The 17,417-nt window shown below is 41.7% G+C and overlaps 2 protein-coding genes across 4 annotated transcripts; one reads left to right on the top strand and one right to left on the bottom strand.

The window, feature by feature from the left end:
- Positions 1 to 687: 687 nt before the first annotated feature.
- LOC113533962 (myosin light chain kinase, smooth muscle) lies at positions 688 to 10,786 on the top strand. The gene is made up of 14 exons (XM_026926488.3): positions 688 to 972; positions 2,322 to 2,357; positions 4,328 to 4,455; positions 5,244 to 5,400; positions 5,523 to 5,834; positions 6,094 to 6,190; positions 6,304 to 6,507; positions 6,628 to 6,845; positions 8,303 to 8,426; positions 8,500 to 8,649; positions 8,824 to 8,944; positions 9,202 to 9,292; positions 9,380 to 9,520; positions 9,824 to 10,786. The coding sequence occupies exons 1-14, from the start codon at positions 810 to 812 to the stop codon at positions 10,027 to 10,029; spliced, it is 2,148 nt and encodes a 715-aa protein (XP_026782289.3). The 5' UTR covers positions 688 to 809; the 3' UTR covers positions 10,030 to 10,786.
- coasy (CoA synthase) lies at positions 10,240 to 17,258 on the bottom strand. Of its 3 annotated transcripts, none has more exons than XM_053234435.1 (10): positions 17,076 to 17,258; positions 15,115 to 15,811; positions 14,792 to 15,006; positions 13,763 to 13,912; positions 13,399 to 13,588; positions 13,106 to 13,170; positions 12,749 to 12,833; positions 12,339 to 12,436; positions 12,048 to 12,194; positions 10,240 to 11,685 (listed from the first exon to the last, which is right to left on the bottom strand). In XM_053234435.1, exons 2-10 carry the CDS (start codon positions 15,776 to 15,778, stop codon positions 11,617 to 11,619), a joined length of 1,683 nt encoding a protein of 560 aa, XP_053090410.1. In that variant the 5' UTR covers positions 15,779 to 15,811; positions 17,076 to 17,258; the 3' UTR covers positions 10,240 to 11,616. The 3 variants fall into 3 exon arrangements, with proteins under 3 accessions (XP_053090410.1, XP_026782291.3, XP_053090415.1); XM_026926490.3 differs by having other exon boundaries at positions 13,781 to 13,912; positions 17,076 to 17,257; XM_053234440.1 differs by lacking the exon at positions 17,076 to 17,258 and having other exon boundaries at positions 15,115 to 15,836.
- Positions 17,259 to 17,417: the final 159 nt, after the last annotated feature.

Raw genomic sequence — 17,417 nt, 5'->3', positions numbered from 1 at the left:
CATACATGCATCTGTGGTACGTGTGTGAAATTTCCGCTCCATTAAACATCAGCGTCATTGTGTCTAGGTTTTGGCATGTACAGTATGCATCCATAGCATGTGTGTGCAATTACTTGCTCAGTAAGGTCCATTAGTGAGTGAGTGAGTGTGTGTGTGTGAGCTCATGTACACACTCAGCTACACTAATTCACAGGGATTTGAACACACACCCTTCTAGAGCATAATGTCACATGATATCATATCCTGCATCTATTTATTATGTGTAATAAAATGTAACAAAAGCACCACACACACACGCACACACAAACACACAAATACAACAAAAGAGTGTGTACGGAGGATGTGGACTTATTGTGGAGGATGAAAGGAACAGGAGCATGGTCTGACCAGCTATTCAGGTCACATGATCTGAGACTGTGTGTGTATATCTAACTAATTTATATATATATAAGTTCTTACTTTTAATTCTTTTCGAATCAAATGAAGCTTAACCTGCTTCCGAAACTTGTGCAGCTTGTCCGATTCTTTCTCTCGCTCTCACACACACACGCGCACACACACACACACACACACACACGTTCAGAGTTGATGACACTCCCAGATTGCTTGCTCTGATGCATTTTAAGGATGAAAGGGAGGCACAGTCCCATCACTAAGACACACACACAGAGCAAAGGAAAGACATATATACAAATGTCTCTGTGCTGAAAATGAAACAACCCCGAGCAGGAAACACAACAGGAAGAGGGGCAGTGAGTGTGTAAAACTGCTCTCTAATCTTCCTGAGGCGCTTCAGTAAGCTTTGAAAGATGGACTGCAATGGAGGTGCAGAGAAGAAGACCTACATGACCACCATTACCTTGGAGTTGAAGCCATCAGGAGAATCTCCAACTCCACGATATGGGGTGAGGAGAATGGAGAACGGGACAGCACTGAAAGGCAAAGAAAAGACAGATGTGGACACATGTAAAGGTCAGTTAGAAGTTTTATACCAAACCTTATACCATTCCAGTTAAACATTCTTGAATGGTCTTGGTAAAACTTAGTTTAAAAAAACAGAAACAAGGAATAGGTGTAAGTACACTGAGAAATTGTGACTTCTAGATTTAATTCTGAAAAAAGCACACAGCATATTTATCTCACACTCACTAGGAATGTTTTATTTATAAACTTAATAACAGAGGTAAAAATGAGTCTATAGTGGAAGAAGAAAGAGAAACGAGAGACTGGTGACAGAAGGACTGCTATAATATAAGAGATACCAGGAACTTGCTCATGAAGGTTTTACAACATTGAATGTAACTATAAATAAATAAAAAGTATGACATATTCTTTAATTAATACACTGCTGTGGAATAAGAGGAATACAGTTCGTCAGGACTTGCTGTTATTGGAAAATAATCATCTTCAGAATGGCACTATAAAGGCAAGATCATATATATATATATATATATATATATATATATATTCATAATATATATGAATAGAGTAATACAATAAGAAATATGTAAGTTTACTCATACTCGTGCAAAAGCTCCACTACCAACATCTCATACTACAAGACACCCTGTAACATGAGCCTCGTGTATGCTGTCGTGCTGAACAAACGACAATGAAACGAGAGACGAATGATGAAATGTGAAATGTGAATGATAAATCACTTAATGATAGCAAACTATGCTGTACGAAAATGTCGACCAGAGGCACCACAGCACCTTCCTACAATACAAATAAGCTAGTAAAACGTCATACGGCATTTAAGTAGAGAGCGCAAGGGTGGAGCAGTGCAGAGAACCTGTCACACATACGAGCACTTCAGTTCAGCGAGCACTGAGCACTGACACACGTGCAATTCCTTAACCTTAAAAATGCACATCATGGGATCTTACACTCATTTTTAATGATCAATACTCGCTAATATTGCCCTGCACGCTCATGTTGGCCATCCTTGTAACATATTAAGCATAAAACTCAGCATTCACGAGTTCACTGATAGCAGCACATGGCAGCAACTAACATGAAAATATAAAATAAAACAAATAAAACTGAATCAAAGCCTCCCTAAGCAATATTACATATAATGACTATGAAGAAGGATTTTATGCATTACATTGTCTTAAAATGGCATCGAAATATGCCACAAGGTAGTTATAATTTCTAACAAGGCTACTTTTTTTTTAAATTAGCTTTTCAATTCAAGTCTTTGGCCATTAACCGCCCCTCCCTGGAGGTCACATGATTGATTCACCCTCTCCCACCTGTCTATATGTACCTGAATTGTCTTTTTAACCTGTTTAGTTTGTTGTTTGTCCATGCTTTAGCTGTCACACCCAAGAGAAGAGCTGGCAGTGGAACAGGTCAGTGTGTTTGGTAGTTTCACTTGAAGATGTGTTGATTAATCTATGCCATGTTTCTCTTTTTTGTTGTAGTTGGCTTTCTCCAATGTATTTTTTTTTTTACTAAATGATGTCTATAATAAGGCTGATGTTGTGCTTTAAATGCTTGTAGTGCTTTAAAATAACTCTGACCTTGCTGAAGTCTGAAAGCAGCTTTTCATACCAAACTTGGACATTAGCAGCTAAGTGATTAGCAGGATACATCTCACCATTCTCATCCTTTTCATTTTAGAATTGTCTCCAGCCATCTGTTATTCAAACTCAAATTAGCAGTTTATTTCAGCTAGCTAGCTAGTTAACAAAAACTATAGCAATGTTTCCATCTCACTAACAATAACTAACTAGCTAGTATGTAGTACTAGACGTGTGCTGCATTAGTGACCAGGCCTAACTGTGTTTCTCCAGCCATTTTGTTTCTAAATGAATTAAATCATATGCAGTGTTGAAGCTCTAAACGCAGGCCTAGCTGTGGGTCAGCGGAAACGAAATGTGTCATGTCTGAACTTTACAGTGGTAATGAAAGACTGTATAGATGTGGCTCTGTGTTCTGAGGATGTAAGGCTGTTTGTGGTGTGGACTAGCAGTGTGCTAGTTTGCAGCAAAAGTTTCATACTGACACTCATGAATGTGAGAAGCTTGATGTTGGCTTTCTAACTTCTCTGTGGTTTTTTTAACTTCTCATTTGTTGTGTCTAGAGTTGCTTGTTCTCAGCTATCACACTTTTTGTCCTTTGTTTCTGCCTTTAAGCTCAGGGTTGCCAGGTCTCGGCCAAATTCCCAACCTGTTGCGTTCACTGTGGCGCACATGCACTTCTGAAATATCCTCTCCCAAGCTTTGCAAGAAATTTTACAGAAATGGTTCTGTACATCACAGATACACTGCCTACACTTACACTTTTTTTACACTTTAGACTATTTTTAAACTAACCCCCCAAAAAACACCCCCCGAGATTTGCTTTTTTTCACCTGTAACCTTGTTTCAAATCTAGCCCATATTGCCCTAAAAATCACAACCCTGGCAACCCTGTTTAAGTCTGAATGTTAGACACTGCCTGTGGAGGTACTGGTTTCAAATGCCCTTTTTTCCCCAACAAAAAAAGGAAAATGTTATGTGTATTCAGTTTTGGAAAGTAGCAGCACTATGAGTTTAAGATCCTGGAAAAAAGTGGTTTTATTTTAGGTTGGCCAGACATGGGTTTGGTCTAAATTGAACTTTTTGGTTCTATTTCATGCCTCCTAACAGTTAAGGGCAGTGAGAACCACCTAGATCCCTTCTTGTGCTCATGCACATTCAAAGTCATGAAGTGACCATTTAACTTGGTGGTTGATATAAGTACTTTTGCCAGACAGTCATTGTTCCCTTTCTTCATGTGCTCCTTGGTGCTATCTACAGTCGGATCACAAGGTAACCTGTCCTCCAAAGCTGGTGATAAACTCCTATCATCTCCTTTCACCATTTTTTTGTCCGAAAGGGTGGTCTCCAAGACTTGCACAATGATGCAGTTTGTGCAGTCGAGATAAAGTATTCCCTTAGTCTGCACCTGGAAGCATCACAGCTGGACCTCTTCGCAATCCCAAATTGACTCACTGTGGAATGTGGTTCCTCCTGTGGATGTACTATATACTGTATATCTGTGGTTTTAGGAACACTGGATAACCTACCAGTGGCGACTCGGTGGGAACTCTGCCAAGAAGGTTCCAAGGAATGATGGCCATGACGACAATGGTATTTATATTGAATGCTACGTCATACAGTGACTTTGTTGAAGAAGGTATCCAGGTGATTCTCAGCACCCCTGGTCCCAAACAGTGTCCTAATCACCATTTCTATTTCCCAGTGTAGTGGGTGCAGGGTGTGGTCAAGACCTAGTGATTTGACGTGAAATGATTTCTGTCCATCTCGTCATTTCTATCTGCCGCTCTCTCTCTCAGGCCCTGCGGTTGAGTTTGTGGACCCTGTGGAGAAGGTGCAGGTGCGTGTTGGAGAGACAGCGCGACTTTCCTGCTCCTTCAGCTGCTCGGGCCCTACAGCATCCTGCTGGATCCACAACAGGAAAAAGGTCTGGATTCTAGCTTTTGTTGAACTCTCTTAATGCTGCAGTTCAAAATTTTTGATTAAATTTATAGAAGCATTGTTGAGTCCATAGGAAAAAATTCCTGCTGCAAACCTTGGAAAGACTTGAATCATTCATTCAAAGTCAGAGCTCTTGGGATTTAGCGCATGACAACGTGGATAGGCGCAAAAACATTAGGCATGCGAGTTCCCAGACAGTAGTTCCGGCTGTACTTCAAATCGCAGCTTTAATTAATGCACTCGTTCTAATAAGTTATTGTTTCTATAGTAACAAGTCATTCACAGGGACTTGTATGACGGACTTGTATGTTCCACATTATCAAACTCTAAAACCTAAAGCCATGGTGTTATTTAACAAATAAAAATATATAATCATTGATATGGTGAAGTTTTATGTAAAAAGATGTTTATTATTTATGGAAGGAATCTCCAGTGTCAGTGCAACTGGAAAGTCTTCAGGATTTTGCACTTTGCAGTTTCCTGTTAAGAAAGAAAAAAGAACTGTTTATAGCTGCTATGACGCAAGTGATATCCGGAACTAACCTGTCACGCAAGAGGTTTCACGGCGTTAAATGTAACTATAAACGGATAAAAGTATGATGTGTGATTAAATTTTCTTTAACTGTAAAAGTTGTAATTGTTGAAATCCACATTAAGGTGGTAACAGTAACTTTATTAGCAGTTACTCCTTTGGAAAACCCATTAACTAAGGAATCCACTAATGCTGGATGTGTAAATAGACCATTTCTTTCCCCTCTTTTTATTTCTTTATAGGTTGTGGTGGACAGAGATCGCACTCGCATAGAGAGCAGCACTAGTGGCAGTGTCTTGACCATCTCTGAAGTCCTTCCTGTGGATGTAGGAAGCTACACAATCTTTGTTCAAACTCAACGAGGCATCGCTCAACATACAATTGTTCTCAGCATTAACGGTGTGAGAACTAATCCCATTCTCGTTACGTTAAGAATGATCAAGCTGTCAGTTCTCAAGGTCTCAAATTCTCAAGTTGGTCCCTTCGTTTTTTTTTTTTTTTTTTCCCCATCCTTTCCTCAGATCGACCAGAACGCCCTGCATCGTGTCCATTCGTGTCCCAGCTGACTCCCAGTTCTTTAGTTCTGTCCTGGAGTGGACCGAGTTACGATGGCGGTTCACAAATCACAGATTACGTGGTAGAGATGCAAAGTTTCAGTCCAGGTGAATCCAGGGACTGGAGCATGCTCACTTCCCAGTGTAAAGACACGACGTACCGGGTCCGCTCAGGCCTTCACGCACAGGGCGAGTACCGCTTCCGTGTACGAGCCTGCAATGCTGTGGGGGTCAGCGACCCCAGTGAAGAGTCAGACTACATCAAGATGGATACAGCAGGTACACACTAGCTACAGATTTACTGTAGGCATGTGACGACAATCTGTGCTGCAATATATTATGATATAGTTACAATTAATCAGAAACTAAAATTCCTGCGAGATTTACAACAGTGATATCTGTGATTATAGAATCCAAAGTTGTACAAAAAAAGAGGAAGTATATCTGTTCTGTGAAAACTGGGACTAAAAGCTTTAGAAATGCTTTTAGCCTCACATCCTTAAACAAACCGCTATAAACAGAAATGCTCATTTCTCAGGGGAGCCACAGGAGGAGACTCTCCCTCAAGTCGACGTCATTGTTGACACCACTCACAAGGTCAAAGATTGCTACAACATCCATGAAAAATTAGGAGTGTGAGTACGTTCCTAAGCCCTGACACAGCAACTTGTGCTATAGAGATGCATTTAGGTCGATGATACAATGATTTCACCCTGTGAATCCTGTGGTCTGAATATTCTTTCCACAGAGGGAAGTTCGGCCAGGTGTTCCGGCTGACCCATAAGGAGACGGGTCGCGTGTGTGCCGGAAAGTTCTACCGTGCATTCGGGTCCAAGGACAAAGACGCAGCTAGAGAGGAGATCAAGCTGATGAAGGAGCTGCACCATCCGAAGCTGGTGCAGTGTCTGGGAGCGTTCGACACCCGCTCGGAGATCGCCTTGATCATGGAGTAGTGAGTTGTGATGCGGCGGCGCTTTAGTCTCTTTCACCTCCTAATCTGTGCACACAGCAAGGCATCATGATTGCTCCTTTTATATAATAGTTATAAAGTGTGATCATATTTGTGTTCCAGCATTGCCGGTGGTGAGCTGTTCGAGCGTATCGTGGACGATCATTTCGAGCACACGGAGCCCAACAGCATGCAGTACATGCGGCAGATCCTGGAGGGCGTCCTGTATCTTCACCGCAAAAACATCGTCCACCTCGACCTGAAACCTGAGAACATAGTGTGCCTCAATGCCACCGGGACGCTCATAAAGATCATCGACTTCGGCCTGGCCAGAAAACTCGGTGAGTGGTCTGTGGTTTTCTATGATATATATTATTCCGTGTCCCTGTTACTATAGTAACAATAATTAGAACAGCGCAATAACAACAAACCTGTGATTTGTCATGAAGCCAGAACTACTGTAAGAGCTGCCGTTATAGAAAATTAATCAATAACAACTGAAACAAAAAATTCAACAGCATTGTTGTGTAACACTGTTTAACGTTGCTGAATGCTGTTTATTCCACAGCGGGGCTGAGTTCTCCAATCTGATTGGTCAAAACGTGTATTATTTTTGCACAGTAGCTCTGTCTATAACATGAACGATAAATTAATATTAACACGCTCCTTCTGATACGTTATTGTTTCTCTAGTAGTAGGGAAGGGGAGAGGGAGAGACTGTTTATCGTGGCTATAATTTGAGAACAGTAATTAACTCGTCTCTCAGATGTCCCACAACATTAAATCTAACTATAAACTGTTAAAATGCATAACATGTTGTTCATTATTAAATTAAACATTGCATTCATTGGCAAATTGCTGTGGTATAAGCGGAACAACACACTCCACACAGACTGTACGGTTAAATAAAAAAAAAACAGTAACCATTTAACATTGTTGTTTAATAATGTTTAAGGTTGTTGTCTAGTACTAGCAACGTTATATAAACAACATTATACAGCATTAAACAAAATGTGTTAACATTGTTGTTTAAACTGTTTAACAATGTTTAATGCTGTTTAACATTGTTGTCTAACGCTGTTTAATGTTGTTTAACGTTCTTTAACAATGTTTAATGTTGTCCGTTGTTTAATGCTATTTAATGTTTTTTAATATTTACGGATCTTTGTCAATTTATAGGAGTTAATTTTAACATATCAAGAACATCTATTTTTAGTTTGTTTTTTTTTTAAATACAGCAAGCTGTCATACCTTTTGTCAAAATTAGTACATTTTAGCATGTCTGAAGTTAGACATGTTCTAGTTAGCTTAAAGATACAAAAATTGTGCTTGACTAGGTTAGGTTTATTTTAGCTGAACACTTTAATCTAAACTTTGAATTTGAATTGTAAGTAATTCCCTATTTCCTTCAAGTTCTGGTTTAAAATTTAGTGAATTATTCAGGCAACATATCTTGAGAGCTGCAATTCATAATATGAAAATGAATTAAATAATAATTATTATTATTATAATTATTATGCTGTTGCTTATAATATTTAGTTTAATATTTCATTTAAAAATACATTTAAAAAAAACCTGCTACATTTAAATGTATTCATCTGAAATTCATTAAAAAACAAAAATAATTTTTTTCCATAAGTCATGTTTTATATCTTTGCACCATATGCTGAATAATTTATAATCTCTGCTAATTACATCGACTTTCCTCCATGAAATCTGGGAATGTAAAATGATTACATTCGTTGCTCTGATTAAACAACAGAATCCCCCATGAATGTTTTCTGATCGGTTCCCACAGAACCCGGAAAGCCTCTTAAGGTGATGCACGGCACACCCGAGTTTGTGGCTCCAGAGGTGGTCAGCTACGAGCCTGTGGGTCTGGCGACTGACATGTGGAGCATCGGGGTGATCTGCTACATCCTGTACGTACCGGGGCGTTCGTTTGTGTTTAATGCATGTGGGTTTGTGTTTAATCTCTTTATGTCTCACGGTCAGACTGAGTGGAGAGTCGCCGTTTCAGGGAAGCACCGACGTTGAGACTCTTGCGCTCGTCACCGCTGCAACCTGGGAGTTTGACCCCGAATTTGATGACATCACCAATGAGGCCAAGGACTTTATCTGCAAGCTGCTGAAGAAGGAGCAAAGGTTTACTGTGCACTACATGTACTACTGTCATCCCATAATGCTTTTTTCCTGTTGTCTTGATGTACTGTATGGATGTATACATGTTGATGACGTTCTTTCTTTGCCTCTCCCACTCACACACTCTCTCTCCACATACACACACACACACACACACACACTCACACTCACGCACAGGGAGCGGATGTCATGCGAGCAGGCTTTGGCTCATCCGTGGATGGCCTCGTCCACTGGTCGAGTCACAAAAACCCTGAACAAAGACAAGATGCGGCGTTTCCTGGCCAGGCAAAGATGGCAGGTGTGTGTGTGTGTGTGGGAATGAGTCAGCTTATGGACCATGTGACCTTTTGATCTTTATTCTTCCTTAGAGTTCTTTTTCGAGGTTTAGTATTGGTCTGGAAGAACTGCTTGTTTATTATCGCACCAGCTGTGTGACAATATAACTCTAACTCCGATCTCCTCAAAAGCTAGAAAGCTAGTCAATGTCAGAATTTTACATTTGATGGTTGGGGTTGTGACGCGACATTGACGTTTCATAATATGATCAAACTGCAGAGAACCGGTAAAGCCGTGCTGGCGCTGAAGAGGATGGCGCACCTCTCTAACAGATCGGACGGCTCAGATTCTCCTTCCAGCCACATGAATGGTAACAAACATACGAAATGCGTACTGTACAAAAATTCCTGTACCTGTTTGTAATAAACACCAACACCACACCTGTATTCTTGTACAGACACGAGGTTGGGGAAGGAGGCCGAAGAGGCTGTTAAGTCTCTGGAGCAGCAGCTGAGGAGCAAGCCGAATTTCCCACAAACCCTTCACGACCTTACGGAGCCTTGCGGTGCTACTGTACACATGGCCTGCATCGTACAAGGTAACGAGACTCCTTATATTGTTTACACATAAACAGCAAGACAAAACCTACATAAGTGTTAGTCATAGAGTGGTCTAGGTTGGAAAAAACAATCAAATATAAGTGTATTGTTTAATACAAAAGGCAATCTGTGAGTCAAAGCACACTTTCAAACAACAGTGCTGTTATTGTTATTATTATTATTATTATTATTATTATTATTATTCTGATTGGACAGAAGGTCCCTGGAGGCAGTCATTAGTGTGGCTTAGTTTCCTCCGTTTTGGAGGACTGTTTAACCACTTCAGTTTTTCCTTTCTGCAGGTTATCCTGACCCGGAAGTGTTGTGGCTGCTGGACGACGAGCCTCTGGAGGAGACTGAGCGCGTGCAGATCGAGTACAAAGAGGACGGGCTCTGTACGCTCACCCTGACCCAGGTGCAACCGAGGGATTCTGGGATATACGAGATCCGAGCCTCTAACCACCTGGGCCAGGCGCTGTGTTCAGCAAGGCTCACTGTGGCCAACTAAAGGCGTGGGGCTTTAACGGGGAAAAGGTACCGTTGTGCAGAGATTTGGAACACAATCGCAATTCGGAGTTGACTTCTTGTACGAGGATCCAGTGCAGCCAAAAAGGAAAACTTGACAAGGATAAAGGTGTCCAAGGTTTCACGATGCACTTGACCACGATGGCACTTTGACGCACAATTCATAGCCTTTCTCAAGATGCTAGAGACAGAGTTCTTTTTTTTTCTTAATTTTCTACCATTATTCTCACTTTAGGACACATCTGCGTTTCATAGCGTATACTGTTATTTAATCTTCTGTTGAGTTAAAGGTTCACAATATACACTGACTGTTATTAAACACTTGTACACCTGCTTAGGCTACCTACTGTAGCATGTCCATCTAAAGGTTTGACATGCTTTTCTGCTCACCATGGTTGGAAAGAGTGGTTACCGTTGCCTTCCTGTAATCTCGAACGAGCATCGTCATTCTCCTCTGACCTCTCTCACCAACAAGGGGTTTCTGCTTGCACTGAACTGGATGTTTTTGTTTTTCTCACCATTCCGTTGTGTGTGTGAAAATCCCAGGAGATCAGCAACTTCTGAATTACTTAATGTTGCTGCAACATGACTGGCTGACTGGATAATTACACAAATGAGAAGGTGTTAAGGTATTCCTGGTAAAGTGCTCAGTAAATGTGTGTGCATAAATGAAGCTGTAATTTTATATAAACTCTTGACAGTGTCAGATTTTAATTTAATAAAGAATTTAACTAACTTAATTTCCCCCCCTCATCCTGCAATGACTGGCATCATTCCTGCCTCAAACCCAGTAAAGGCTGATTAAGATTCATTTCCGTTCTCCCAGATGTGGCTACAGATGAGGAACGGCAGAGAGAAGGGCGAGCAGGACGCTGTGTAAAAAAAAAAAAAAAAAAAAAAAAAAAAAGTAGTGTCCTCTTAAAACAGAGCTCATCAATGCTGACAGTTTAAACGATTCAGGATTCAGACGATAATAGTGTTACAACTTGATTTATTCTGCCATTTTATGAAACTGTATGTTTGGATAATGCTAAACTAGATGCTAGGTTTCCAAAAGTCTTTGCTTACCTGCTAGCTTCACCTGCCTCAAAGTCAAAATCAGTCACAATACAAAGCTAAAGAAACAGTCATTGGAAATAAGACATGATTTGGTGGATCAACAGGGTTAAAGATGCATCCATTCTTTAGCTGTTCTCATTTATCCCTCACTTAAATGCTGAAACCTGATTAAAAAAAAACATCTGTGTGGCATTCTGGTGATCGAGTAAAATAAAGCCAAAAACTAAAACTAATAAGCATGATATTTTAACCAACACGCCCCTAACTTGCTTTAAAGGTCAAGAAATTCCTCACAAGACATCCGAGCTCTTAACCATGCCAGTCTTTAAGGAGTGTTTCTGCAAACACCTGGCTGTAACTTGTGGGAAAAAATATCTGACCGTTGAATTGATTTGGGAGAAGCCTCAAATCAGCATTTGATTTAAACCCTTGGCTATGAGAGACTCTGGCCAGAGCCTGAAATGTACAGCCAACCACTGAAGCGTGTGTGCGCGTGTGTAAAACAATCGTCTCAGGGTTGAAATCCGGTTTCCTCTTTCTGCTGTATCCGAACTTGAAGTAAATTCCAGGCTTTTTCAACCTGTAGATTTATTAAAACACACACACACACACACACACACACACACACACACACACACACACACACACACACACGACATTCTGTAACACAGCATGATTACCCACAGCAACATCTCACTAACCCAATACTGTAAAGCAGTATGTACGTAACATCTCTATAAACACATTTGTTTGTATTTGTACAAATCATGCGTAGTAGTATCATTTATATGATTATTATCTAAAATAGTTAAATAAGAAATCATTATAATTGCAATGTGAACACTGCTTTGGCATTTTCATGTGAATTAAATAAAATAATAAATATTAAATGAGATTTATAGACTTAAGAATGGCAGCCATTTTGATTGACTGACTGTGTACCTGTCTCTGAGTGACGTCCGGCTCCCACAGTGTACACAGAACCACGTTGGCCTGCTCCACCAGCTGCACATTAGACCACTGACTCTGTAATCTCCTCAGTGCGTCCTCCTGACTCACCCCATCCCGCTGCACTATACGCCGCATGGCCTGATGGAGGGAGAGAACGAGAGAGAAAGAGCGAAATATGTATTAGACAGAAGGATCGATGGATGCATAATGCATTGGATAGATATCTGGATCCTCATACTGGATTTTAGTGGCTTATAATGAAAAAGGAAAGAAGTGCACTACCTCTTCCTCAGGAATAATGGCCACCCAGACTTCATGAACCATCTCTGTCCATCCAGCCTGCAACAGCACTGCAGCATCCACCACACACACACTCTTCCCTGTGTACACACACACACACACACACAGAGAGAGAGAATTTATGTTTACTTAGCATTTGTGTCCTAAACACGCCGTTTCTGATCCGATACGCCTGAGAGGATTATCAGAGCAGCTCACGTACTTTAGAACATTATAAACTATTTTTGTCTCCTGACTCAATAATCATCCAAAATTACTTTCAGTTGAACAAAAACGCCTGCATGTAAGGCACTTTAAACGAAAGCGAATCAGAAATGAATTAATGACAAAAAAAAAACAAAACTATAAAATGGTGCAGAATCTTAAAAGCATTGAAAGAGAGGGAAGCTTACCATCTTCTTTAGCTTGCTGTATTCTTTCTTTCACAAGAAGTGCAATCTCAGGCCACACTATATCAGTTAGAGCTTTTAACCGTTCCTATAAACACACACACACACACACACACACACACACACTCATACTGTCTTTCTTGGTATTTCCACTGACTTGTTTATTACTGTAGCTAAACCCATTACACAAGACAAAAGCTGCAATTTGTGTCAAAACCTTTTTTTTTTTTTTTTTTCCATGGGTACCAGTAAAATATCTCCACGCATATATTATTACTATTATAGCATATTTGGCCTCCACCAAAAGATAGATTGAGTGAAATTGCAATTAAGTAAAATATTCTCACTTCACTGCATTACCTTGTTTCCGAAAACCTTCCTCCCCAGGGCTCGTCTGTCAATGGTCTTATCCTCATTCACAATATCTGGCGTGGAAGACACAAAAATACATACGCACACATATGGGGCGACTCTTTAAGACATGATCGTGACAAAAACGTTGCTCAACTACCAAAAATTGGTTTTGTCATAATTTAGCAAAAATAATTGACGGACCGCTGAAAGCTTGTGAGATTCCGTATCATTTTTCTGTTTAATTAACTGACAGCAGCTATTTACTCTCATAGCCCCGCCCCCTTCCTCCCCACTCTCACCTGTACCAAACTCCTGCACTATCCTGTGATAGGCAGCCGTGCCGGGTTGGTAGGTTTCGTGGCCGAGCTGGTCTGCGTCGATCCGTGCAGCTCCGAGTCCTTCCAGTCTCCGAGTAATGGAGCTCTTCCCGCTTCCGCTGCCTCCCGTCAGGCCAATCACGTACGGGTGCTGAGAGAGAGCGGGGCGAGGCTGATGCATGCGAGATAGCAGGTCATATCGTTAGTTCCAGGAAGTACTTATAGGGTGCAAAAACATACATATATACAGTATATGTGTATGTATATATATAAATTCTTTACTAGCTATAGAATACTAATATCATTTGATATTTTTAATGCATTTTTTATTTCAGACATGTGATACAAGGTTAGCGTGTCTCACCGTGGGCAGGACGAGGAGCGTGCCCAGCAGGCGCGTGCGCAGACTCGATGAGCTGATCTTCTCCTCCTCGATGTCTGCGTGATGTGCATCTTTAATCAGAGGAATTTCATACAGCACCAGCTCTGGGAGCCCCTGTACAACAAATACAAAAAAATTAGATATGCAATTCCTAAGGAAGGCCATATAAACACTGTAAATGTTTCCCGACAGCTAAACGTAAAGTAAGCACACATGATGGGGAATCTCTGTCAATCGTTTTCTTTTTTTTTTTTTTTTTTTTTTTTTTTATGAATACTTGCCATCAATAGCTAATAGAGTGGTGGAAAGTTAGAGTAACTGGATAATGATTTGCTGTAATTAAAAGCAATAAGAAAGATAACAATGACTATACTGTAGCCTGTTGACGTGTGGGGGTAGGTGACTAGATTTGCTATTTTTTTAAGAACAAAATATACGTAAGCAGTGTCTTTTCTGTGTCTCTTTCACACTGTAGTGTTCTTCGCCTCATCCTCCTCCGTTATTATTCTGATATCAGGAATCAGGGCAGTTATCTCTCACGCATGAAATGAAGCCATGCTGCTTTTTCGTTGTAAGAATTTACAAAAGAATTGACTAAAAGCATCCACAGTGGCAGATTAAAGCATTAACGCTTAACACTTGTACCAAAATGTCGCACTGCATGACTAACCAAAACTGAACTCTGCACGCGTGGCCTGGTTACTGATTACACCGAATAATCCAGACACAAAACCATCATCACCTTCAGACCAAAGTCCGAGCCTGCTACCAGATTTCGTTTGATCTGGCACAGACAATTGCTAGAAAATGTAATATTAGTAACAATCTTTTTAAATTCAGTTTTTTACTCCTGCCCTATACCGAGAAATCTATATTGTAAATATTGATGCCTTCGTAACACCAGAAATGCACTTCAGATGGGTGGAATGTGGGATTCATTACAGTTAGCTGTGAAGTGAAGCTACGATCTGGCCCGGCCATTCAGACGCTTACATTTTCTGCTCGTTTCCTGTTGACGGCCTCGCCGCCCCGCCTCGTCTCCTCGCTAACCACGATGCACTGCAGCTTGGGGTCACTAACGGACGGGCCGAAGGGGTCGGACAGGGGGACGATCTCGTACTGCAGGGACGGTTTAACATCGTTCAGGAACTCACAGAGCTTCTGCACACGTCTGCTGTACGGTTCGATCAGCTCCTTCAACACCTTACCTGGACAAAGAGAACAACTTCAGGGTGGTAACAGTGACTCTGCTGCATCACAGCACCCCGTCGCTGATTGCTTTCCTGTAACAGCATAACACAGAGTGTTTTACTTACTTTTAAGCAGTTCCTGGTCACACACTCCAATCAGAAAGCGCCTGTTCGCCATCAAGCAGCAAATATTCAACAGGGTCCGGTGAGCACCGTGCAGACGATCGAAGGTTCCACCCACCACCACGTCTCCATACGTCTCTACAGGCTTTGAATTGTTTTTCTTCTCGTTTTCCTCCTGCTCTTCCATCACTTCCTTCAGCTGTGGCCACAAGACAACGGAGGAAAGGCTGGGCGAGCACACGTAACAGCTTCCGGCGTAAACCTGAAGGCACCGAGCCACCAGAGACGTCTGGCCTGAGTCGTTTATGGGGAAATCTGTCATGACAACCTCCGGGGATTGAGAAAGCAGCTGAGGAGAGGGGAAAGGGTCGAGGGTCATGTCCTGCTGAGCATGGATGTTAGCGAGCAGCAGCCGGACGTCCAGGTGAGCGCAGACATCTGCCGCGTTGCTGTACAGGCGCGATATGAGCCCCGGGAGATCCACGGACGGGGGGATGAAGACCGGCCGAGGCGGGCAGCCTGTGCCCAGGTTGAGGCCCGGGTGGAGATGAACGTAGAGGGTGCGCTCCACCAGCTTAGCGGCGGATTTAAGGACAGGAGCAAGGCGGAGGGGGAGAGTGTGGAGAGGGGAGGTGAGGACCAGCACCCCTGTGCTGAACATTGACATTTTGGACAGGTGTCCACTCCCACTCCAGGCAAGCTACAATAAACACCATCACTGGTTAGATGGGCAGACAGCAGCAGTGAGACAGACAGCTGGTTAGATGGACAGAAGGACAGACAAACAGACAGGCGGTAAGACAGGCAGCTGGTTAGATGGACAGACAGGCAGGTAGTAACACAGACAGCTGGTTAGATGGACAAAGAGAGACAGACAGATAGACAGACAGCTGGTTAGATGGACAAAGAGGCAGACAGACAGACAGATGGTTAGATGGACAGAGAAACAGACAGACAGCTGGTGAGAGGGACAGACAGACAGACAGACAATTAGATGGACAGAGAAACAGACAGACAGCTGGTGAGAGGGACAGACAGACAGACAGCTGGTTAGATGGACAGAGAAACAGACAGACAGCTGGTGAGGTGGACAGACAGACAGACAGCTGGTTAGATGGACAGAGAAACAGATAGTTGGTTAGATGGACAGAGAAACAGACAGACGGCTGGTTAGATAGACAGACAGATGGCTGGTTAGATGGACAGAGAGACAGACAGATGGCTGGTTAGATGGACAGAGAGACAGACAGATGGCTGGTGAGATGAGAGAAGAAGGTATAGACAGAGAGACAGAGAGAAGGTCAGACAGCTGGTTAGAGACAAATGCAGTAAGACAAACAGACTTCCAGTAAGACAGAAAAACAAACAGTCAGACAGACAGGTGCTTAGATGGACAGACAGACAGACATAAGCAGTAAGACGATAGTTGAAGGACAGACAAGCAGGCAGAAGCAATTGAACAGACAGTGACAGTTACACAGGCAGACAGACATAAAGTAAATAAAGACTCTACATCTCCTGACTGTTTACACTGTGCTGTGTGTTGTTTAAAGGTTACCAATTGCATAATTAAACTCAAAGTTTATGTTATAAACGTTGCCTACTATTGAAATTTTTTAGCTGCAGGTTTCATACACACACATACACACACACACACACACACACACGATGCAGTTTTAGTTGTAAAGCAAACTCAGATGGTTTAAAATGGAGAAGGTTTAGTGTCTTTTGTGCTAATATTAAAAACTGTCACCAAAGTCAGGGCTTAAATCCCAAATGGCTCCTCACTGGATGTACACTGAACTACACTGAACTACACAGGGTGCAGATTTTATACACCCTACTTAGTGAACTCGTGTAAGCAGTAACACGCTGTTTGGGATTCAGCCCAAAACCGGTGACACAATTATAATGTAGTGCTAACAGGCTAAGCTGCTGCCGCCACTCAAAAACACAATACTTACCAAAAGCAGCTCTGTCTTCCGTTTTACAAACTCACCTCACTCTGACCAACCTCTCAAAATATAATTTTTATATAAATATTTTAATAATTTGCTACATAATTGCTACGCTCTCAATCAACACTCTCTTCCTCAAATCTACTCTCGTGCCCATTCGACCGAGACGTCTGCAAACCACGTGACAGCTTTCCGACTGCTGATTGGCTGTTCCTCAGAAGACTATAACCAATAGATATGTAGTTCAAGTTTGTTTGTTTTGTTTTTTTTATTTAGCAACATTAGCTTCCTTTCTCTCTCGCTGGATATCTGTGGTGAAAATGAAGCTTGAACTTTAACCCTCTAACT

The sequence above is a fragment of the Pangasianodon hypophthalmus genome, chromosome 1, assembly GCF_027358585.1.
Source record: "Pangasianodon hypophthalmus isolate fPanHyp1 chromosome 1, fPanHyp1.pri, whole genome shotgun sequence".
NCBI classification, from domain to species: domain Eukaryota; kingdom Metazoa; phylum Chordata; class Actinopteri; order Siluriformes; family Pangasiidae; genus Pangasianodon; species Pangasianodon hypophthalmus.
Note: the sequence above shows the minus strand (reverse complement) of the source record. Positions and strands in the feature narration are given on the sequence as shown.